This window comes from Littorina saxatilis, linkage group LG1 (genome assembly GCF_037325665.1).
Source record: "Littorina saxatilis isolate snail1 linkage group LG1, US_GU_Lsax_2.0, whole genome shotgun sequence".
NCBI lineage: Eukaryota > Metazoa > Mollusca > Gastropoda > Littorinimorpha > Littorinidae > Littorina > Littorina saxatilis.
This window is the reverse complement of record NC_090245.1, coordinates 10,671,350-10,695,349: the sequence shown is the minus strand read 5'-3', so window position 1 is coordinate 10,695,349 and position 24,000 is coordinate 10,671,350. Positions and strand designations below refer to the sequence as shown.

Sequence of the window (24,000 nt, the reverse complement as noted above, 5' to 3'; positions counted from 1 at the left end):
CTCACGACCGCTTCATACGGCTCCGCCACCTCCGGAATCGTTTCCTGTCGGCCTCATCTTCTGTCCAGGCTCTCCCCGGGCCACACCGATTATCGGACCAGACCGTGCGGAACCGCCTGCATGAAGCTGGTTTGAGAGCTCGCAGACCTCACAGAGGAGCTGTCCTCACCCGCCGCCATCGCCAGAACCGAGTGCAGTGGGGCAACCAGCACCTTCGCTGGACCGTCCGGAATCACTGGAGACACGTGTGGTTCAGCGACGAGTCCTACTTCCTGCTCCAGCGACATGATGGTCGGAGGAGGGTCTACCGGAGAGTAAACGAACGTTACGCGCCCAACTGTGTGGATGAGGCACCCGTTCATGGTGGTGGAGGCGTCATGGTGTGGGGGGCGATCAATACCGCTGGAAGGAGCACCCTGGTGCACGTCCAAGGGCGCATAACTGCCCAGCGATACGTGGAGGAAATTCTGCGCCCACACGCCCTTCCTCTTCTGTCTGACCAGGATGCCATATTCCAGCAGGACAACGCTCGCCCGCACACAGCACGACTCACCACCCAGTTCCTCACCGACCACCATGTCCAGGTGCTTCCCTGGCCATCCATGTCGCCAGACATGAACCCGATAGAACACCTCTGGGATGAATTGGACAGACGTGTGCGCAGGCGAGAAGAAGCGCCGGCAAATCACCGCGATCTATTGCAGGCACTTCAGGAGGAGTGGGACACCATCCCACAGCAAGATATCCGGCATCTGATCCAGTCCATGCCCAGAAGGTGCCGGGCAGTTGTTGCTGCTCAAGGCAGTCACACCCCCTACTGACTTGACAGCCTCGGCACCCAATCGTATTGATTGACTGATTGATTTGAAGATGCAAATGAACTGTGTGTGCATTCAACTGTGTCCATACCAAATTTCAAACAAATAATCTAAATATTGGATTTTCTGTTAATTTTTTCGAAAAATAAAACAAATTTGGCAAGTAGCAACTATGCGTTTCTTTTTTTGAACAGTATAGAAAGGGAAATCTTAGTCTTTTGCCACTCTTTTCACTCTTTCGTGGAACCTACTAGCACAGGAAGGCATTGTCTGTTGCCACGCTTTTCATGCATTGAGCGCTATGTGAGCAGCAACGTCATGTTGGAGGGCCTGAGGCACCTGAAGCCGATGGTGAACCAGCCACCCGGCACGGCCTGTAGCTCCACTATGGGCTTGACCATACGGCGACCGTCGTTGGTGTACATGGCGTAGATCACCTGCTGCTCCACCTGTCACACACAATCCATCTGCAGTTAGACGACCCAACTTGATATATGGATAGCCTGTTTTTTAGTCCCAAGTTCCCTCTGCTGTTTGTATATTTCGTCTCAAGTGACTAACCATACCCACACTTGCACATGAGTCTCATAGATATTGTGAGAAAAAAAAACAAGAAACAAATCTCTATCTTCCTCTCTCTATATATATATACATATATATCTATGCCGTGGGTCTGTCTGTCTATTTGTCTGTCTCTCACCCACACACGCACAAACACACACACACACACACACACACACACGCGCGCGCACACACACACACACACACACACACACACACACACACACACACACACACACACACACACACACACACACCCACCACGCGCTCGCGCGCCCGACACGACATTCATGCATACACAAACTTACCTGACTCTCGTTCAGTGCCAGGAATGACGTCACCGCTCTACGGTACTGCGTCACGAAGCGCGTCATGACGTCAGGCGTGGCAAGAAAAAACCCGCCAGCGACCCAGTTGCGGTTTCTGCGGATGACCGTAAGCCACGGTGTGGTGAAGTTGGGCTTCACCACCTGACCGCACAGAACTCGAGAAGCGTCTAAGGGTAGGTTGAGGGGTGGAAGAAGGTTGTAGTACCCGGTGAAGTTCTTGCCCGCGATGTCCCGCAGGTACCCCACGTCCATCCAGGCCACCAGACGGCTGGGGAAGTCGGCGTTGTCCACGGCGTCTTGGAGAAAGTCCATCTTGGCGTGGGTCAGACACGTGTACTCGGGGTACACCGTGTTGGGGTAGTTCTTGGGGTAGTCTCGGCGGCTGTACACGGCGGCGATCCTGTCCTTCAGCCCGAAAGACCACAGTCCGTCGCGCCGGACCATCACCACCTTGGTTTAAACAAGGTGTATTCAACAATTTATGGATAATGCATGATAATACATGTTAAGGATCATCAACAAGCTCAAGCTTATTGTGGTGACCCTAACAGGAGAAACAAAAATATGGATTACAATATTTTGCGGCGAGACGGTAACAGCTTGCTCTTTAAACAAAAAAACCCACCTAAATATGCATTAACTTTATATATTCGACAACAACAAAGGTAAAAGGGAGACAGGACAAGACAATAGCATGAACAAAGGAGATAAGAGAGAGAAAAAAACCCAAGAAATTCCTCCGAGGTAGGAAAAACACCCCCGTTGGTCAAAGGGAAATAACCATTCTCACTGCCACCAACTGAGAAGGTTATTTCCCTTTGACCATTAATATCTCCCTCTATAAGTCCTTGTAGAATCTTAATCCACCAATAACTCCCTAACCGTGTGTTTGACTGGTCCCAATTTTTGTAAGGACCGTCTCAGGAATGTATAGAACCTGTTCACCAAGTTTGGTGACGATCGGCCCGTTCATTCTTGAGATCTATATGCGAACACAAACACACAAACACACAAACACATCGACCGAAACCTATACACACCCCCATACCGGGGGTGTAAAGAAAGAGAGAGAGAGAGAGAGAGAGAGAGAGAGAGAGAGAGAGAGAGAGAGAGAGAGAGAGAGAGAGAGAGAGAGAGAGAGAGAGAGAGAGAGAGAGAGAGAGAGAGAGAGAGAGAGAGAGAGAGAGAGTGTTGTTCTGTGGGGAAACTGGAAGAATTAATGGGTCGTATTTTTTTAGATCTATATGCGAACACAAACACACAAACACACAAACACATCGACCGAAACCTATACACACCCCTATACCGGGGGTGTAAAGAGAGAGAGAGAGAGAGAGAGAGAGAGAGAGAGAAGAGAGAGGGAGAGAGAGAGAGAGGGAGAGAGAGAGAGAGAGTGTGAGAGAGGGAGAGAGAGTGTTAGAGAGGGAGAGAGGGAGAAAGGGAGAGTGACCTTGGTGACGTTCAGCAACTTCCGCCTGACGGAGAGGAAGTGACGTGCAAAGCTCTCTGAGTCCGTGTAGAGCACGACGGGAGACAGCACGCGGAAGTAAGCGGAGGACCACGTCTCATACAACCTGTGGTCACGCTTGCGTTCCGGGCGGGTTTTGGCGAATTCTCCGATGTCCAGGAACGCCGTGACCAAAGTGACGTGGTAGCGTGGTGTTGGTTTGACCAGCCAGTGCAGTAGGACAGATAACAGTCGAGGGTCCTTCCTTTCCAACGTTTCTGAACTTTCCTGAAAAGACAAAAACGAACAAGCTGCTGAGAGAAAACAATTTTCTACTCTGTCTCTGAACAGACAAGCAGAAGCAGTCCGATATCGGAGAAAGCCACCCTCTTTACTGTGAAACTACTATACTGTGTTCCTGAACAGAGAAGCATGAAGAATCTGGTCACGGCCAGGTCTCCCTAAACTGTGCGTCCCTGCGTTCTGTCACAAAAGAAGCCGAAATCACGTACTACAAATTCAGGCCCTGGCGGGGTGCAGGGTGTGTGTGTGTGTGTGTATGTGTGTCTCTGTGTGTGTGTGTGTGTGTGTGTGTGGGTGTGTGTGTGTGTGTGTGGGTGCGTGTGTGTCTGTATGTGTGTGTATGTGTGTGTCTGGGTGTGTGTGTGTGTGTGTGTGTGTGTGTGGGAACGAGATGTTAGAGATCTCAACTACTCTTGGGCCAGCTTTATGAAGGCGGTGCCCATCTCCTCTCCTTCGCTGCCTTTGTCACCACAGGTCTGGTACCCATTTCCAGCTGGGTAGACTGGAGAACGCTCGGAAAAATCGGGCATTTGTATTCTCCCCGGATGAAGATCGAACCCACGACCTACAGCGTGAAAGGCAAGCGCTCTAACCACTGTGTCGCTCCGGCTCTCCGGTCTGTCAACAAGCCACGGTCAATATTCATTTCAGTATTTAAATTAGATATTGTAAGCCACGCCGTGCGCAACAGATGACACATTCGATGAGGAAATTTGTGTCAGTCAATTCCAAAACTTGGTGAGAGGCATAGAAAATGTCGCCTTTTTGTGTTTTTCATCGGACGCAGAAAAGGGATAACAATTGTATGTGAACACAAGTGAACAAGAAGAGCAAACGCTCGATCGAGTCACTTTCGCAGTTCTGAATATTATATGAGGCATCAGATGGACAGGAAGAAATTGCTATTCACAACACAATGAGTCACGTTCACATAAAATTTGAGCCCGGTCACTTTTATAGTTTCCGAGAAAAGCCCAACGTTAAGTTGTGTGTTGCCGAACAGAAAAGGCTAGTTATCTCCCTTGTTTTTCTGATAACGTTCGTAAAAGGCTACAGATGTAAATACTTTGATGTAAAGAATAATCCTACAAAGTTTCAATCACATCCGATGAACTTTGTCAAAGATATAAAATGTCTAATTTTTCCTTTGACGCTGACCTGTGACCTTGAAAAAGGTCAAAGGTCAACGAAACCATCGTTAAAGTGTAGAGGTCATTGGAGGTCACGACTAAACAAAATATGAGCCCGATCGCTTTGATAGTTTCCGAGAAAAGTCCAACGTTAAGGTGGTGTCTACGGACGGCCGGCCGGACGGCCGGCCGGACGGCCGGCCGGCCGGACAGACTAACACTGACCGATTACATAGAGTCACTTTTTCTCAAGTGACTCAATGAGAGCTACAAGTTGATATCACTGTTCATTGGCTCTGTCGGCGCCCGTTTTTAACCGCTTGCTTCCCTTTAAATAATAAACCGTCCATAGATCGTCGTCCTCCCGAACAAAATCCTTTGTATGTCATCAAGAATTTAAGATTCTGGGTAGGGAAATCCTTTCATGCAGTGACGTCAGCGCCTTTCGTCAATGCATTTCGGAGCCAGACAACAACATAATGTCGGTCACGCTAGAAATTAACGCTACTTGATAATGCTTTCTAAACTTAAAACGAAGTGAACGGGAGCATAGGGTCAGTTATCAACTCAACTTGCCTCGAACAGTGAGATTAAGAGAACAGTACACAAATACGAACGGAGAGACTCGGAAACTCGAGTTGAGTCAATACTGATCCCCACGCTCGAGAACTTAAGTGTAATATTTGAAGTTAACATCTCCCTCGCCATCCGTGCGATAGAATAGCTCATGGGTAAAGCACCCGATCGCTTTTCCTTACATTGGTGGTCACGGGTTCGATCCTCTTCGACGGTAATTTATTCATTTGTTTAACTTTTTTTTTTAATTTTGAACTCGTAATGCTTGTATTTTATTCATTCCAAACGTCTAATGAATCGAAATAATCAAAAAGTTGCATAATTATTTAGTACTTCCAGCGGACAATTTCCCAGACTTACCCATTCTATTTTTAAGTAACATCGGCTTGTGTGAAATTTCCTATCGAGTATCACCGCGACTACAATCATGTAAATGATGAGATCAAGAAAACGTACAAATCACAAATACGAACGGAGAAACTCGGAAACCGAAGAGTCGACACATGCTCGAGAAGCCGGCAGGCATGTAATGTATGTTTTGCAACACGTCCACCCTATGACATGACTATACACTCAGAACGCATGCGCCAAAGCATATAAATAGCCTGCTGACAACCAAAATTGGGACATTTTGAAAAAAATATTGTATTTTGAAAAAAATATTGTAAAAAAACTAGTACATGTGGGGATTTACTTTTTGCACACAATTAAAGAAAGATTTTTCATTGTTTCAGAAATGTACTTTGTATTTGTCAAAAGGCTTGTTGTGTTTGTGTGGTATGCTATTGAAAATGTCAATAAATAGCCTGCTGACAACCAAAATTTGAAAATTTTGAAAAAAATATTGTATTTTGAAAAAAATATTGTAAAAAAACTAGTACATGTGGAGACTTACTTTTTGCACACAATTAAAGAAAGATCTTTCATTGTTTCAGAAATGTACTTTGTATTTGTCAAAAGGCTTGTTGTGTTTGTGTGGTATGCTATTGAAAATGTCAACAATTTAAATAAAAAAAAGTCCAGAGGCACCACATAAATACTACAGACATGTTTGAAAATATGCACAAAATGTTGTTAGTGAATACTCAAAAAAGAATTTACTAACCTGAATGATACAATGAGATGACTGGGTGATGACTATGATGAATATATCCATGTAGAAGAAAAGAAACACTTGCTGTCACAGTATTTACAGTGCCACAGAGCACAGCTCAACGCAAAACGCCACACCACATTCCAGGCACCAGAATCGAGTCCCATTGCGTTGGGTTTTATCCATAGAAGAAAAGAAACACTTGCTGTCACAGTATTTACAGTTTTTGTATAAATGACTTGTTTAGAACTCGGTTTATGCACGGAGAACATCCTTCTTTGTGTGCCACACTTCGAAGCACGGATCAACACAAAGCGCCACAGCCATGTGGCCACAGCCGGAACATTCCCGGCACCAGAATCGCGTCCGTCCGCTTGCATTGGGTTTTGGCCAAAGTAGCATTGACACCTCGAGCTCTTGATTTGGCTAACTCATTCACCCTCATCACTCACTTATCCATCTATCACAACACCACTGTTTCATGCACACACAGTCACTACCTTCCTTCTGCACGCCGCTTCGCTTCGCAACAACACTGACAACTCGCGACATTTTGGAATCCTAAATATGAAACTAAGGCATGGGTTGGTCCCGTCAATGACCTGTAGTATCCAAACTAACCAATGAAATCAACTGTTCTGGGAGTTATTTGTCGCGTATGGTAATGCAGCCGACCTCTGAACCTATGACGTGGGTTTTCGTATGGAAAATCCCCAGCGTGGTATTTTCCACTTCCTTATTTTCGGAAGGGAGACAGGACAAGACAATAGCATGGACAATTAGACTCAATCCTTATTTTCACGCCTGGCAATTGTGTGCGGGGTTGGCCCAGTGGTAGAACGCTTGCCCCCTGTCCCGCCGGTCTCGGGTTCGAGTTCCGTAAAAGGCAAGGATTTAAAAACCCTTTTACTCCATTTTTTTTCTCTCTTCTTTTCTGTTCTCTTTATTCTTGTATTTTATTCATTTTGAGTCGTGTACTGAAAATCGAATATATGCGTAAGTACCCTTGAACAGCTTTCCCAGAATCCCGTATTCTATTTTTAGTACGGAAGACCCCCCCCCCCTCCCAAAAGGTCAAAGGGCATATGTATCACCGCGTGTCGACTGATAGTAATAGTGGTTGAGCACTTCTAGTTTGATCCACTTCTGATGTGAACAAATAGAACAGGAGCAAGCGGAACGAAAGTGACAGAGACACACAATTGTTGAGACTTGATCCTTGGGGGAAAGCAACTGACACATGTGACAGGAGCAAGTGTAACACAACACAACTATTCGACCACAGGAGCTTGTATCATTATGCCGGTCGATTGGAGATCCCTGCTCCTTTGGCCTTACTGCAGTAAAGATATAGAAGGAGTCTTATAAATGGAGGGTCGAACCACCGCTTCACTCCGTTTCAAGCTCTCTAAATCGTTTTCTGTGCCATGTTCCCGAATGTTTGAGGCTCGGACACAAACAAAAATGATTAAGCTTTCATTTCAAATAAATTACAAACACGAAACCAGTTCTGACCAACTTGGAGAAGTTAATAATTACTCGCACAGGCACGAACAAATGAACGCACGTATGAACTCACGCACGCACGTCGAAAGCACGCACACATGCTTGCACAGACATAGACAGGCGGACAGAAACAGACACACACACACACACACACACACCACTCACACACACACACACACACACACACACAAACACAAACACACACGCACAGCATTACGGATACTTAAACAACTTTATTCGATCAAGTTATAGCAACAATACATTTAAGTATAAGTAGAAGATCTCAATACATTTCACACCAAAACAAATCACAATACAATGGTAGATATTACACACACTGGCGCACGCACGCACACACACGCACGCACGCACGCACACAAGTAAGTACGACATCATTCACTCACCCACATTAACCGCTGCGACGCACACACGCATAACATTTCGTAAGGAATGTAAGCTTTTTTAAACAGTAAATTGCTGAAAGTGCATGGGTATAAAACATAAAATTACCATTCTGCCTCATTTGTGTGGGATTCTCTGTACGTCAGCACGCTGACAATAAGCCAGGAAGCGTTTCTTCCTCAGTAAAATAACTTGGTTCAAGAAATTCCTCCGAGGTAGGAAAAACACCCCCGTCCTTACCATTCTCACTGCCACCAACTGAGAAGGTTATTTCCCTTTGACCATTAATATGTCCCTCTATAAGTCCGTGTAGAATCGTAATCCACCAATAACTCCCTAACCGTGTGTTTGACTGGTCCCAATTTTTGTAAGGACCGTCTCAGCAATGTATAGAACCTGTTCACCAAGTTTGGTGACGATCGGTCCGTTCATTCTTGAGATCTATATGCGAACACAAACACACACACAAACAAACAAACAAACAAACAAACACATCGACCGAATCCTATACACACCCCTATACCGGGGGTGTAACTAGCAGGGCTCCCCAGACTATGCATCCCTGCGTACAATACGCACCATAGAAGCCGAAAACACGTACCGGTCCAAAAAAATCATGGGGAGGGTCCCACGATGCGTTAAAACATAAAAGAACGGGTCCCGGTGTAACACGAGAAAATTACTCCCACGAGATTTTTTACTCCGGAGTAAACATTTCGTACGAAAAAGTTACTCCCTTTACGAAAAAAGCACTCCCCCATTGCACGAGAAAATTACTCCCCAAGACAGGTGAGTTCCGAGTAAACATTTCGTACAAAAATGTTACTCCCCTGACGAATAAATAACGAATAAATTACTTCACCCCAACACGAGCAATTAACATCCCAACCCAGGTGTACGAAATTTTTACTCCCTTGTCCCCTGTTAGTCTTGGTGGTGGAAGGGGTGGAAGGAGGGTAGCGCGACATTCGTGTGCGCGAGATCACTTATTGGCATTATCCCTTCGCCTGCATCCCATTTTTGCGTACGAGATTTTTACTGGAAGTAACAAAAAATGGGGAGTAAAAAATTCGTGGAGGGAGTAATTTTTTCGTGCCTTGGGGAGTTCTTTTCTCGTACGAAAAGTGTACTCGGAGTAAGAATTTCGTACGAAATATTTACTCCGGAGTAAATTTTTCGTGGAGTAAAAATTTCGTGTTACACCGGGACGCATTTCGTATCCGTAATCTCGCGTACCGTTGGTACGGTTTTCAGAAAATGTCCTTTCAGATCTGAACGGACCCAAATTTACGGAGTTAATCTAACCTATATGTTCATAACGAATTTTTTTTTAAAAGTCTCAGAGAGTTTCTAAAGTCGACATTACTTTGACATGAGCGCTCCAGGCGTTGTGTGTCGGCGAGGAAAGTCAATATGAACCTCCTTATCTTCTGACCCTCTAAAGTTCCCCTGAAGGGCCTAAGGACCCCTAACAATATACATGTTTGGGGTCCAGGGACCCTCTAGACTGAGCGTCCGTTGGGAGCCCAGGATAGAATATTTCGTTAATTCATTCATCCATTCTTTCATTCGGCTAGTTGGCCTTTCAGTCAGTCAGAAATGTAGCCACTCGTTCAGTCAGTTGGTTGGTTGGTGAGTCAATCACATGTCTTTCAGTCAGTCGGCAAGTCAGTCAGTCAGTCAGTCAATTTCATTGTTACCAACTTAGTCTGCCACTCACTCACTCATTCACTCACTCAGTCAACCGGTTAGTTCGCCAATCAAATTGTCAGTAAGTAAACCAGTAACAGGGTTGCCAACATTTGGAGTCAGTACTATTTAGACATTCATTTGCCATACTATACGACAAAACCGCAAACAAGCAGTTATGTATCGATTGGACATTGGATTTCCCTTCTTTGAGTCATGTGACGTCAGAGGCCTACAAAACTTTATAATTGGGCGTTTCAGGTTGACCGAAACTTTAAAGGAACTACAAAACACACGTCATGTGTTTGATTGCATGTGTGTGTGCTGTTCAATGTCAAAACAACAACAAAGTCAGTACATGACGTGTGTTTTGTAGTTCCTTTGAAGTTTCGGTCAACCTGAAACGCCCAAATATGAAGCTTATGTGTTTGATTGCATGTGTGTGTGTGTGCTCGTTCAATCGTCAAAACAACAACAAAGTCATAGTACCTGAAAGGAATTCGATCGATACATAAATGTTATTTGCGTGTTTGACCAAAATATGACATTTTACACAGATCTCGACAGTCATTGTTCACCTCGACCGCTAGCGCGGTCTCGGAGAACAATGACTGTCTCGATCTGTGTAAAATGTCATATTTTGGTCAAACACGCAAATAACGTATATAGTCATTTAAAGAGGTAGCTGGAGTTTGCTGTCACTGACATTTTTTATAACAAAAATTAAAAGAGACCACTTTGTGTTCAATCGTCCCTCCCTCTCACAGAGATTAGTTTTGATATTATGATCCTAACCTTAATTATTATGAGCTGACTATTTGCGCCTCGATATTTTATTTATGTTCTTACGTTTTATGTTGTTTATTGTGATACACCACACCCGAGTTTCTCGTAATTGAGATAATAAAGTTTATCCTACATACGTAAGAGAGACACCCGTGAGATAATAATCGTTCAAATCACACGTGTGTATATCATGTAAATGAGTCATGTCAAGCAAGTCTGGCAGGGACCTGTTTTTTCACTGCTTATGGTGATGCCAAAGTCAACCGAGACAAACGTACGTCATTATAGAAACAAAACTTGCGCTCGCTAATTACCCTCGAGGAATCTTTAGAACTAACACGTCACGCCACACTTTCAGAGTGACGTTTCTTTGCTTTGACGTAATAGATTGCACGAGGCTTTAGAAGAGATCGAGGTTCCAAAACAAGCGTCTTCAATTTAGCTGCCTAGACTGCAGGACATTTTCAGTAAAATACACGTAAGTACAGTATGTAGGATAAACAGAATACTACATGGTTTGCTGTGTCATACCAGATTTACACTCGTTGCTTTTTCAAATAGTGAACAGCTCGCTTTCGCTCGCAGTTTAATATTTACAACAACAAAACATGTGTGCAAATATGGTACGACACAGCAAGCCATGAAGTATTGTCTATGTTCTATATATGTCTATGTCTATGTCTCTTTCATTCGGGTTTCGTCCTTTGTATTCGCCATGGGAGTTCCGTCCTTTCTTTATTGTTGCAAGCGTGAAGGTGTTTTGATCGTATTGCAGGCAAGCCAATTGTCACGGAGTAACAGGACTTCTCTCAGGCCAGATTACGTCACCGGGTTATTCATCTATCATTTCGGGATTTTTTCCTTCTCTCTTTTTTATCCTTTCTCTCTCTTTCTTTTTCCTTTTAACATTTAGTCAAGTTTTTGTGAATGTATTGTTTTGTCAATAATAAACGTTCCAACAACCTACCTTTCTTGTTTTTTGATTGTGATTTCAACAGCTTGACTAAATGTAGTAATTTCGCCTTTCGCGACTTGTTTTTTTCTGGCTTAACGTTGCTGACTAGTAGCCTATTGTTTGAATCAATTAAGACCATCAAGGTGAAAAACATGAGCCAAATTTACATTTTGTATTGTTTGAATCAGTTATGACATAAAGGTGAAAAGCCTGAGCCAAATTAAAATTGTTTTTATAACTCGAAAGGCTGCCTACAAGACAAGGTCTTACCAGTCTGTGAAAAAGTCTACGTTAGACGCTCAGTGCTTAGTACCAAGGTTTAGGCAACCCTTAATGTGAAGTTTTAAGTTTTGGGCTAATACATATCACCATGAGCAAAACCACAAGCCACATATGAGCAAAGAGCCAATCAAACTGAAGACTGGATGATCACGTGACGACCCGCTGTCTGTCTCAATCACCGGGTATTTGGCTGAAAGGATGAGAAAAGTGACAACAGATGAGGGACATCTTTTGTGAATATTTGAGCTTGGAAAACACAGACAGACAGACAGACAGACAGACAGACAGACAGATCGACCGACCTGAACTGAAGTGAACTTAACTAAACTGAAGTGAACTTTATTTCACAAGGATAAAGATCGTAGGCTAGGCCTTTTCTTACAATCTGTCCTTGAACACACACACACACACACACACACACACACACACACACACACACACACACACATACACACACACATATACACACACACACATACACATAAACACATACACACACACACACACACACACACACCAACGCACACACACACACGCACACACACACACACACACACACACACACACACACAGACACACACTCACAGACACAGACACACACACACACACACACACACACACAAACACAAATGACACACACACACACACACACACACAAACACACACACTTACAACAGAGTCCATCCACGCAGAAGATGGCGTCGTCATCGCACTGTGAACAAGCGTCTCCTTTCTTGTACGGTCTTTGTCCGACATAATTCCCTCTGCAACAGACAAAAGACATTTGATTAAAAATACGCGACGCCGCTTTTATCTTTGTTACCTCCCCTTTACAAGAACCTTGATAGCACCACCACAGGAACTTGTATCACAGTTCTTTGCCCTCTTTAAGCAGCCATTAGAATAATGGGGGGCTTACTGGATTCGCTCTGTCTTTTTCTTCTGCGTTCGTAGGCTGCAAGTTCTATGTTCAATCTAACGGGAGCGCTTGCTAAGGGGCTAATTACACCTGCGCAGAGTCAGCGGCGCTGCATGCTGCGCTGGGGATTATGACGAGTACTTGGCCTGTTTTCTTTTCACGCAACGTGTAGCGGGCTTGGGGAAAAAAAAAAGAATTACCTCAATAATATGCATTGCGTTGTCTGTGCCGTTGACTCTGCGCAGACGGGCGCTGTGGCGGGGTGGTAAGACGTCGGCCTCTTAATCGGAAGGTCGAGGGTTCGAATCCCGGTCGCGGCCGCCTGGTGGGTTAAGTGTGGAGATTTTTCCGATCTCCCAGGTCAACTTATGTGCAGACCTGCTAGTGGCTTATCCCCCTTCGTGTGCACACGCAAGCACAAGACCAAGTGCGCACGGAAAAGATCCTGTAATCCATGTCAGAGTTCGGTGGGTTATAGAAACACGAAAATATCCAGCATGCTTCCTCCGAAAGCGGCGTATGGCTGCCTTAATGGCGGGGTAAAAACGGTCATACACGTAAAATTCCACTCGTGCAAAAAACACGAGTGTACGTGGGAGTTTCAGCCCACGAACGCAGAAGAAGAAGAAGAAGAAGAAGACTCTGCGCAGGTGTAATTTGCCCCTAAAGACGATGAGAGCGCCGCATCGTGTAGCCTTTTATTATTAACTAAACTGACATCCATACACACACACGCACACACATACACACACTCACACACACAGACACGCACGCACGCACGCACGCACGCACACACACACACACACACACACACACGCACACACACACACACACACACTAACACATACCTGGCATCCATCTACTCTCCCTGCCCACCCCGCACCCTTCCCCAAACATCCCATCTTCTCCCCCCCCCCCCCCCCAGGTACCCACCAGCTCCCATAACGATGCCACCCATCCCCATCATCCCCCACCCCTCTCCACCTTTCACACATCAATGGACCATACCAACGAACACAGACATCCAACCTTGTGTTGACCAGTGTCCTAACTGACTGATCAGCCCATCCACTCACCCAGGGCCCTATAATTATACTTGCAGGGTACATGCCAGCCTCGGCCACAGTTGACATTCCTCAGCACTGGACAGTAGGCGATCATCCCCCACCCCTCCCCCTAACACACATCGATGGACCATACAACTGAACACATGTCCAACCTTGTGTTGACCAGTGTCCTAACCCACTGACCAGTCTATTCACTCACCCCGGTCAGTCAGTAGTTGCAGGCGACATGCCAGCCTCGGCCATAGTTGACATTCCTCAGCACTGGACAGTAGACCATCATCCCTACTCCTCCACCTTTCACACATCAATGGACCATACCAACGAACACAGATATTCAACCTTGTGTTGACCAGTGTCCTAACTCACTGACCAGTCTATTCACTCACCCCGGTCCGTAGTTACAGGCGACATGCCAGCCTTGGCCAAAGCTGACTTTTTTCAGCACTGGACAGTAGGCCACACCGCAGCCCACTGCATACGAGGAGGCCCACACTACCTGTGGAAACAAAGGAATAATATGAAAAGTATGCTTGTATTTATATAATTATGTGAACCTATGTTATATACATGTGTTGTTGTCCTATCAGTGAATGTCCTAATAGTTCTTATGAAATGTTCGTTATAATCGTTTACAGGCAGGCTGGGTGTGTCAAAGAACCTTTTCCATTTGTATGTGATAGCTTAATGGACAATAAAGTGTTGTTATTGTTATTGTTAAATACATGCACCGTTTTAATGGCACAGTCCGGGGCGGGGATGTAGCTCAGTCGGTAGCGCGCTGGATTTGTATCCAGTTGGTCGCTGTCAGCATGAGTTCGTCCCCACGTTCGGCGAGAGATTTATTTCTCAGAGTCAACTTTGTGTGCAGACTCTCCTCGGTGTCCGAACACCCCCGTGTGTACACGCAAGCACAAGACCAAGTGCGCACTAAAAAGGTCCTGTAATCCATGTCAGAGTTCGGTGGGTTATAGAAACACGAAAATACCCAGCATGCTTCCTCCGAAAACGGCGTATGGCTGCCTAAATGGCGGGGTAAAAAACGGTCATACACGTAAAATTCCACTCGTGCAAAAAACACGAGTGTACGTGGGAGTTTCAGCCCACGAACGCAGAAGAAGAATGGCACAGTCCTTCTCGTGTAAACGGGTAAACTCTATGTAAAAAAAAACTTTAAAAAAAAAACTTGACTAAATGTAAAAAAGAAGTATTTTTGCTACAGGTAAGTAATCCAAAAATAAATAGACTGTCAACGTTCCAAAATTCAGAATCAAAACAAAAGAAAGGTATGTTATTGGAATTATATTTATGACAAAACAAAGCGTTACGTTCACTGATCTTCAACCCAGCGGTCTTTTAAGTGGACATTATTACACCCCCGGTATAGGGGTATGTATAGGTTTCGCTCGATGTGTTTGTGTGTTTGTGTTCGCATATAGATCTCAAGAATGAACGGACCGATCGTCACCAAACTTGGTGAACAGGTTCTATACATTCCTGAGACGGTCCTTACAAAAATTGGGACCAGTCAAACACACGGTTAGGGAGTTATTGGTGGATTAAGATTCTACAAGGACTTATAGAGAAACATATTAATGGTCAAAGGGAAATAACCTTCTCAGTTGGTGGCAGTGAGAATGGGTGCAGTGAGAATGGTTATTTCCCTTTGACCAACGGGGGTGTTTTTCCTACCTCGGAGGAATTTCTTGTTTTCTCAGATTTTGCGAGGTCTTACAAAGGAGGTTCAACTGTATATATATTTCATATCTCTATCAGCACTCTGTAGAGACCGATCACGGTGGCCTAGTGGTAAGGCGTCCGCCCCTTGATCGGGAGGTCGTGGGTTCGAATCCCGGCCGGGTCATACCTAAGACTTTAAAATTGGCAATCTAGTGGCTGCTCCACCTGGCGTCTGGCATTATGGGGTTAGTGCTAGGACTGGTTGGTCCGGTGTCAGAATAATGTGACTGGGTGAGACATGAAGCCTGTGCTGCGACTTTTGTCTTGTGTGTGGCGCACGTTATATGTCAAAGCAGCACCGCCCTGATATGGCCCTTCGTGGTCGGCTGGGCGTTAAGCAAACAAACAAGCAAACAAACAAGCAAACAAACAAACAAACTCTGTAGAGAACAAGAAATTCCTCCGAGGTAGGAAAAACACTCATTCTCACTGCCACCAACTGAGAAGGTTATTTGCCTTTGACCATTAATATGTGCCTCTATAAGTCCTTGTAGAATCTTAATCCACCAATAACTCCCTAACCGTGTGTTTGACTGGTCCCAATTTTTGTAAGGACCGTCTCAGGAATGTATAGAACCTGTTCACCAAGTTTGGTGACGATCGGTCCGTTCATTCTTGAGATCTATATGCGAACACAAACAAACAAACAAACAAACACATCGAGCGAAACCTATACACACCCCTTTACCGGGGGTGTAAAAACCAGGAGTCAGACTGTGTAGTTAGTTTACCTGAGTGTAGTGCCCGCACACGTGGCTACATGCCTTTGTGTTGAAGTTGTAGTACTTCTTTTCATCGTACCACAACTGCACCACGTTGTCCGGATCATAACCACCTGTTCAAACACACGAGTGTCGTTTTTATCAAAGATAGAAATAAAATCAATAAGCAGTGACAAGTTAATGAACCTGAATTTTCTTTATCTATCACTGTAATATATGATGCTTATTATGCAGAACACTAAACCCGTGACCAATCCAACTGGGGTTTAACCCCCCCTCCCACACACACACACACACTGACCAACCACTACCCCTCCACCCCGCCCCAACCCCCCCCAACCCACCCACACATTCGCCAAGCAATAAATCAACCTACACGCAATCAACCAACCCGACACCGTTACCAAAAGCGACGCCTCTGTACCTGTGCCGGCGTAGAGGTTCTCCCCAGCATAAGAGAAACTGCCTATGTTCTTTCTGTCCGGTCGGTGACTGAAGACACAGTTTGCTGCCCAGTCTTGAGCCAAGGCCTCCAGATCATCGTCCCAAAACTGACATTTAAACAACAAATCTAGTTATCAGAGACACAGTTTGCTGCCCAGACCTGAGCCAAGGCCTCAAGATCATCGTCCCAAAACAGACATTGAAACACAGAATCTAGTTATCAGAGACACAGTTTGTTGCCAAGGTCTCCAGATCATCGTCCCAAATCTGACATTGGAACACATAACCTAGTTATCAGAGACACAGTTTGCTGCCCAGGCCTGAGCCAAGGTCTCCGGATCATCGTCCCAAAACTGACATTGAAACACAGAATCTAGTTATCAGAGACACAGTTTGTTGCCAAGGCCGCAAGATCATCGTCCCAAATCTGACATTGGAACACATAACCTAGTTATCAGAGACACAGTTTGCTGCCCAGGCCTGAGCCAAGGCCTCCAGATCATCGTCCCAAAACTGACATTGGAACACAACATCCGGTTATCAAAAACACAGTTCTTACTTCAACGATTCGATTTGCCGTCTCAGATCTTGTCAGGGAAAAGTTGCAAATAAGTCGTTGGCAAAACTGAATCAAGATGCAAGCTTAAGTCTATAGTTAATAATAATAAAACGTTAATAGTCTCCTGTCCGCCAAGCGACCTTCCCCTTGACCCTGCTTGTGACCTCGATGTTTTTTGCCCCCGCAAGGGGTACGGTACTCTCTAAGCACCCAAAACCTCAAAGAGAGATAACTGGCGGAAACCTTCCTATTGTAGTCTCCTGTATGACGGCTTGCTAGTGCCAAAACCTCATAATTGTAATTATCAAGGGAAAATTAGCAATTTTCCCTTGATAATTACCATTTTCAGTGTTAATTACTAATTTTCCCTGGAAAATTACTATTTTTCTGGAAAAATTACTAACTTTCACCTGTTAATCACTACTTTTTAGTTTTGGCTCACTTCCTGACGGATTGATAGTGCCGAAACTAAAAATTAGTAATTTTCCCGTGAAAATTAGTAACTAACAGATGAAAACAGTAACTGACAGCGTTAATTAGTAATTATCACGTGATAATGGGTAACACCAGGTTTTGGCACCAGTAAGCCGTCATACTCCTGTCCGCCCAGCCGACCTTCCCCTTGACCCTGCTTGTGACCTCGATGTTTTTTGCCCCCGCAAGGGGCACGCACCCAAAACCTCAGAGAGATAACTGGCGGAAACCTTCCTATTGGGTTATTCTCCAGAGCTGTGTACCAGTGGAAACCATGTTACGCGGGTAGTATTTCTTTACTTGACTGAGACATTGTAACCATACAAATTGATTTTTATTAATAAATACTGGTTCCACATAGATCCTTGGCCTACAGAGAAATAATGGGGAAATAATTGCACAAGTTGCTTGTATACGTTTAGTACATTACAAGCATTGGAAAATACATCACTCGCGTAGCATGGAAACCAGAGGATGTGACATGGTTTTAAATACAAACATTTTGAAAAAGAGAAGACAAAAACGTCTGCTATGTTTTTTGTTGAATGTCTATATAATTAACTAACTTGAGTATTAATGACAAATCTAAAGAAAACATATTCCAATTGTCGTTGATATACATAATAAATATGTAAAGGACTGAGAATGCATGTCACAAAATGGTACCCTGATCTGGAGAATTTCCCTATTAATGTATTATCTAGCGCTATTTACATGGGATAATGGATTTACATGGGATAATGGATTTACATGGGATAATGGATTTACATGGGATAATGGATTTACATGGGATAATGGATTTACATGGGATAATGGATTTACATGGGATAATGGATTTACATGGGATAATGGATTTACATGGGATAATGGATTTACATGGGATAATCCTAAAACCATCTATCCACTTGGATCCATACCAAACATCAGCACTCTGGATGCTTTCTGTGCAGAGGGGAAATTTATTGACACAATGGGTTTGGCAGATGAACACCAGTGTTTATTAAAAAAAAAAAAAAAAAAAAAAACCCACACACACACACAACATATTAATCCAAAAATGTCTTCTTTGCACAGTAAGCACCCGGGCTTTTGATTATAGGTATATGTTCAAGTGGAGGGAGGATCTTATCCCATGTGAAAACCTGGCCAGAGATGGTGAGCACAATCGTTTACACGGGATCCTCTGAATGCGGCGTATGGCTGCCTAAATGGCGGGGTAAAAACGGTCATACACGTGAATACTGTGGGAGTTTGAGCTCTTGAACGAAGAATAAGATTGACACGCCGGGAGGTTTGTGCCTTTTACAAGGATGGCTAACAAAAACGGGATAAAAGAAATATTGTCTGCCCGTGTTTTCTAGCCTGGCTAGACTTGTATCTTGTTTCAGATTTACACCTTTGCACCGACGACGAAAACAACAACAACAACAACAACAACAACAACAACAACAACAACAACAACAACTACAACAACAACAACATTAAGACCAGCTACAAGACACCACCAAATAGATTACACTCACACAGAATCAAGTTATGATAGGGTAAACCCCATACACACCAACCACTTACCATGTACTTCATTTCCGACGATCCTTCCAGCCTCCGCAGAGCATTGTGTTTTTCCACTAGAATTCTCTTCTCTTCTTCATTGAAGCCGAGCTTGTCCCGATTGGTTGGTGCTTGCCGTCGCACGCGCTCATTTGCATAGCGGCGCGTGAGGTGTTGGCTGTGGTCTTTAAGAACGCCTTAGGGGAAAAATAAAAAAAATAAATCACAAGAATCAAGAGGACTGAATGATTCAGTAGACTGTTTCGGTCAAAGACGAACGAGGTTAAAACAAATACACAATGAAACGTGCTAAGGCGCGCACATACATTCACAAACGCATCCGTGAATCAAGACCACTAAAATCGCTATTATGCAACATTGATAGGAAGAACTGCACTCATGAAATTACAAACAAGAAATTTGGGTTAAAAAGAAACAAACAAGCAGCCAGATATAACAAAAGAAGAAAGAAAGAAACGAATAAACAGCTCTTCCACGGATTAAAACAAACAAACTGACTGACTGACTTAACTGACTGACTGACTAACTGACTAACTAACTAACTAATCATCCAACCAACAAACAAACCAACCAAACTATCATCTGAACAACAAACAAGCCATCCATCGAGCAAGCAAAAACAAAACCAACCAAAAACAAAGCCAATACACCAGTTAACAGTTTCGGCACTTACATGGTACAAAGATGGAAAACTCACGTGATACCCAAAGCGATTCTGGTTGGACGAGAAATTTCGACGAGCAACCGCTGCATCGTCTGCTCAACGTGATGGAAGCAATTGAACGGGACGGTGTGTTTTCCTCTACGTTATAACAAAAACCTCACGTTACATCCAAATTAGCGATGGCGTCAACATGCTGTGTTATTGGTTGCAGTAATGGGAGTAACCGACTTAAAAAATGGTGGTCGGAAGATTGCAAAATTCATTACGTGCCTCGACGGTCGTTAGTGTGTGGTTGCGAACCACAAGTTCAGGTGGGCATTTGTTATCGTCTGTGTGTCGTGTTTTGACAAACTTTTAGTACGACTGATGTGAGCCGAATTTATTGGGGAAAGTTCAATGAATGCAAAAAGGTATGCCAAATAGTAGTGTGTCATGTTTCCTTTGCGTTGGGTTGTGGTGAAATACACAGCGGTTATCTGTTTGCGAGTTGCCTGGAACACGGTTTTTTTAATAACATTTCTCGATCTTCACATATTTTGTCATGTGAATAAGAACAGAACAAGTTCGTCAAACATATTTCTTATTTTACCTGCATTGAATGAATTTACAACGTTCTTCTTGTTAATTGATTATTCATAAAGACTACTTGTACTGAAGAAAATGTTTCCCCCTTTCAACGGGTGGAGTAGTGCGCCGGAGTAGTGTCCCTTGCGTAGAAACGTGGGCGAATAACACGATCTGCGCATGCGGTGAAATCAACCGGAAAAGGAAAAAGACATTAAACATGCCGAAAAACGATATGCGCATCACCCGGAAAAGGAAATGGGTCGAATCTGCTCGCGATTAAAGAAGTGCGCATGTGCGAGATCTAAAATGGCCGCGGAACTGTTAACTGGTGTATAATAAACTATGACCTCGAATACCTGAAACGGAAACAGCAACTAGAGATGCGTCATCCTGTTCCGTCTCGTCGGATGCTGACGAGATTTGCACCGAGACAACGAGACATAAAACTGCTCCTACCAGCAGTGTTTGTGTTACTTCCCCTGTCATGATGTTTTGTCCTCACATATCTGAAACGGAATGACAGAAAAGAGAAAGGTGAAAAAACACCATAGAAATAGATATTGAAATACGGACAGATAGGCAGACACCCAAAAGCCCAATTCAGACAGACTAACGGACAAACAGACAAAGGAATGGACGAACAGACTTGCCGGTATGCACGTACATAGGCCTACAGACAGATGGACAGACAGACGAACATATATTGCAATGAACAGGCAGACGAACAGACATAGGGACGCTAATGCAGACAAGTAAACAAATGGACAGACAGACACACAAACAGACAGACACGCACGCACACACACACACACACACACACACACACTATCACACACACACAATATCACACACACACACACACACACACACACACACACACACACACACACACACACACACACACACACACACACACACACACACACTATTTTCTCAGATTGTTAACACTCCCTCTTTTTCAGACCTACTTTCTCGGAATTTTGAGGGGGGGGGGGGGGGGGGGTCTACTATAGCAAGAAGTAAATTGCTCAACAGCCAAATTACTAACGCAGATGTGCACACATCTATCCATATCCTGTTCATAGTTGCTGTCAGAAGAGTTAAAACAGGGTTAGAATCATTTTAACTTGATAGGCAAGACATGTCGTGTACACACCCTTTCATCATCCCTGTGTACAAGTGGATTTTAGGGACACCCAAAACTGCATTCTGCAAAAGGGCACACTTTCCTTTTCTTTCTCTGTAAAACTTCATGTTTTTATTCTATAGAAACACGACACGTTTGACACAGCAAAGTCTCCACTCGAACACACAGAAACGTTTCGAGTGTCATCCTCCTTCAAAGCCTTTGCTTTCTCTCAAAAAGACGAACTAGACATTCATGACACACAGACACACACACAGACACAGACACACACACGCACACACACACACACACATACACACCGTGTACACAAACACACACTCACACACACACACACACAAAGACACGGACGCACGCATGTAGGCCTCAAACACACTGTGACACACACACACACCGTGACATACACACCGTGACACACACATACACACACACACACGCCGTGCACACATACACACACACACACATACACACACACACACGCCGTGCACACATACACACACACACACACCGTGCACACACCCAAACACACATACACACCGTGTACACAAACACACACACCCACACACTCACACACACACGCACACGTACACGTACACACATACACACACAGCAGGGGCGATTCAAGGGGGGTTTCCAGGGTTTCAGGAACCCCCTCCCCCCTCCCAGCCTAAAAAACAAAAACAAAATAAAGAGATAAATTTGAGAAAAAAAAAGAAAAAAAGATGGCTCAGATAGCTCCATTGTCCTTGTTTTTATATTTAGTCAAGTTTTGACTAAATATTTTAACGTAGAGGGGGGAATCGAGACGAGGGTCGTGGTGTATGTGTGTGCGTGTGTGCGTGCGTGTGTGCGTGCGTGCGTGTAGAGCGATTCAGACCAAACTACTGGACCGATCTTTATGACATTTGACATGAGAGTTCCTGGGTATGATATCCCCGAACGTTATTTTCCTTTTTTTGATAAATGTCTTTGATGACGTCATATCCCGCTTTTCGTGAAAGTTGAGGCGGCACTGTCACGCTCTCATTTTTCAACCAAATTGGTTGAAATTTTGATCAAGTAGTCTTCGACGAAGCCCGGACTTCGGTATTGCATTTCAGCTTGGTGGCTTAAAAATTAATTAATGACTTTGGTCATTAAAAATCTGAAAATTGTAAAAAAAATTATTTTTTTCTAAAACGATCCAAATTTACGTTCATCTTATTCTCCATCATTTGCTGATTCCAAAAACATATACATATGTTATATTTGGATTAAAAACAAGCTCTGAAAATTAAATATATAGAAATTATTATCAATTTGTTTTTCGAAATCAATTTAAAAACACTTTCATCAGATCTTATTCCTTGTCGGTTCCTGATTCCAAAAACATATAGGTATGATATGTTTGGATTCAAAACACGCTCAGAAAGTTAAAACGAAGAGAGGTACAGAAAAGCGTGCTATCCTTCTCAGCGCAACTACTACCCCGCTCTTCTTGTCAATTTCACTGCCTTCGCCATGAGCGGTGGACTGACGATGCTACGGTCTTGCTGAAACATTGCATTGCGTTCAGTTTCATTCTGTGAGTTCGACAGCTACTTGACTAAATGTTGTATTTTCGCCTTACGCGACTTGTTTTCCAAATTGTCCGGGGGTTCCCCCCTAGGTGCTGGCCTTTGTCTTCTAAATGACAGTTTCGGAAGTTAGTTGGGTAATTTGTTGGCTCAGGTTGAACCAGAACGGTCGATTTTCCTTGTTTTGATCTAAATTTGTTTCCCAGAAGATTCGAGGGGGGGGGGGGGGGGGGGGGTTGCGCCCTTAACTAAACGCTTCGCGTCGTCGATCTGTTCCCAAAAGAAATGTGGACCCCCCTCCCACACACACACACACACACACACACACACACACACACACACACACACACACACACACCTGACACACGTAAGATGAGTAAGATTGAGTCATCAAACAGGAGATGCACTTTTAAGCTTTAATTAATTACTGCCTTCCGTAAACATTGTAGTTATAAGTACTTCTCGCACACAATTAAGTCTATTGATTGCTCAAAGCTCGGTTATCGCGACTTCCGTTTTTGGATTATATCATGTAGCCTACTTTGCTTCTTCAAGTATCAGGCAGCCTGAAAACCAGTCAAACCACTCCCGATGGCAAAAGCGTGACACTTTTGGTATTAAAAAGCAAGAATGAAGTGTTTGCAGTCTGCTTGACAAGAGCATACACACACACACACACATACACACACACACACACA

At 44.1% G+C, this 24,000-nt stretch overlaps 2 protein-coding genes across 2 annotated transcripts in view; both read right to left on the bottom strand.

The window, feature by feature from the left end:
- Positions 1–888: 888 nt before the first annotated feature.
- The window catches only part of LOC138961399 (uncharacterized), a 61,814-nt gene continuing 38,702 nt past the window's right edge, over positions 889–24,000 (bottom strand). The window contains exons 4-6 of the mRNA XM_070333019.1: positions 3,159–3,443; positions 1,688–2,158; positions 889–1,267 (exon numbers count right to left, since the gene is read on the bottom strand). Coding sequence (XP_070189120.1) covers positions 1,118–1,267; positions 1,688–2,158; positions 3,159–3,443 — 906 coding nt within the window. The 3' untranslated portion in view covers positions 889–1,117. The remainder of the gene's footprint in view (positions 1,268–1,687; positions 2,159–3,158; positions 3,444–24,000) is intronic.
- LOC138961390 (GLIPR1-like protein 1) overlaps positions 11,444–24,000 on the bottom strand; it is a 13,096-nt gene continuing 539 nt past the window's right edge. The window contains exons 2-8 of the mRNA XM_070333008.1: positions 20,959–21,108; positions 19,372–19,547; positions 16,747–16,873; positions 16,332–16,435; positions 14,250–14,359; positions 12,550–12,641; positions 11,444–12,067 (exon numbers count right to left, since the gene is read on the bottom strand). Coding sequence (XP_070189109.1) covers positions 11,961–12,067; positions 12,550–12,641; positions 14,250–14,359; positions 16,332–16,435; positions 16,747–16,873; positions 19,372–19,547; positions 20,959–21,088 — 846 coding nt within the window. The 5' untranslated portion in view covers positions 21,089–21,108 and the 3' untranslated portion in view covers positions 11,444–11,960. The remainder of the gene's footprint in view (positions 12,068–12,549; positions 12,642–14,249; positions 14,360–16,331; positions 16,436–16,746; positions 16,874–19,371; positions 19,548–20,958; positions 21,109–24,000) is intronic.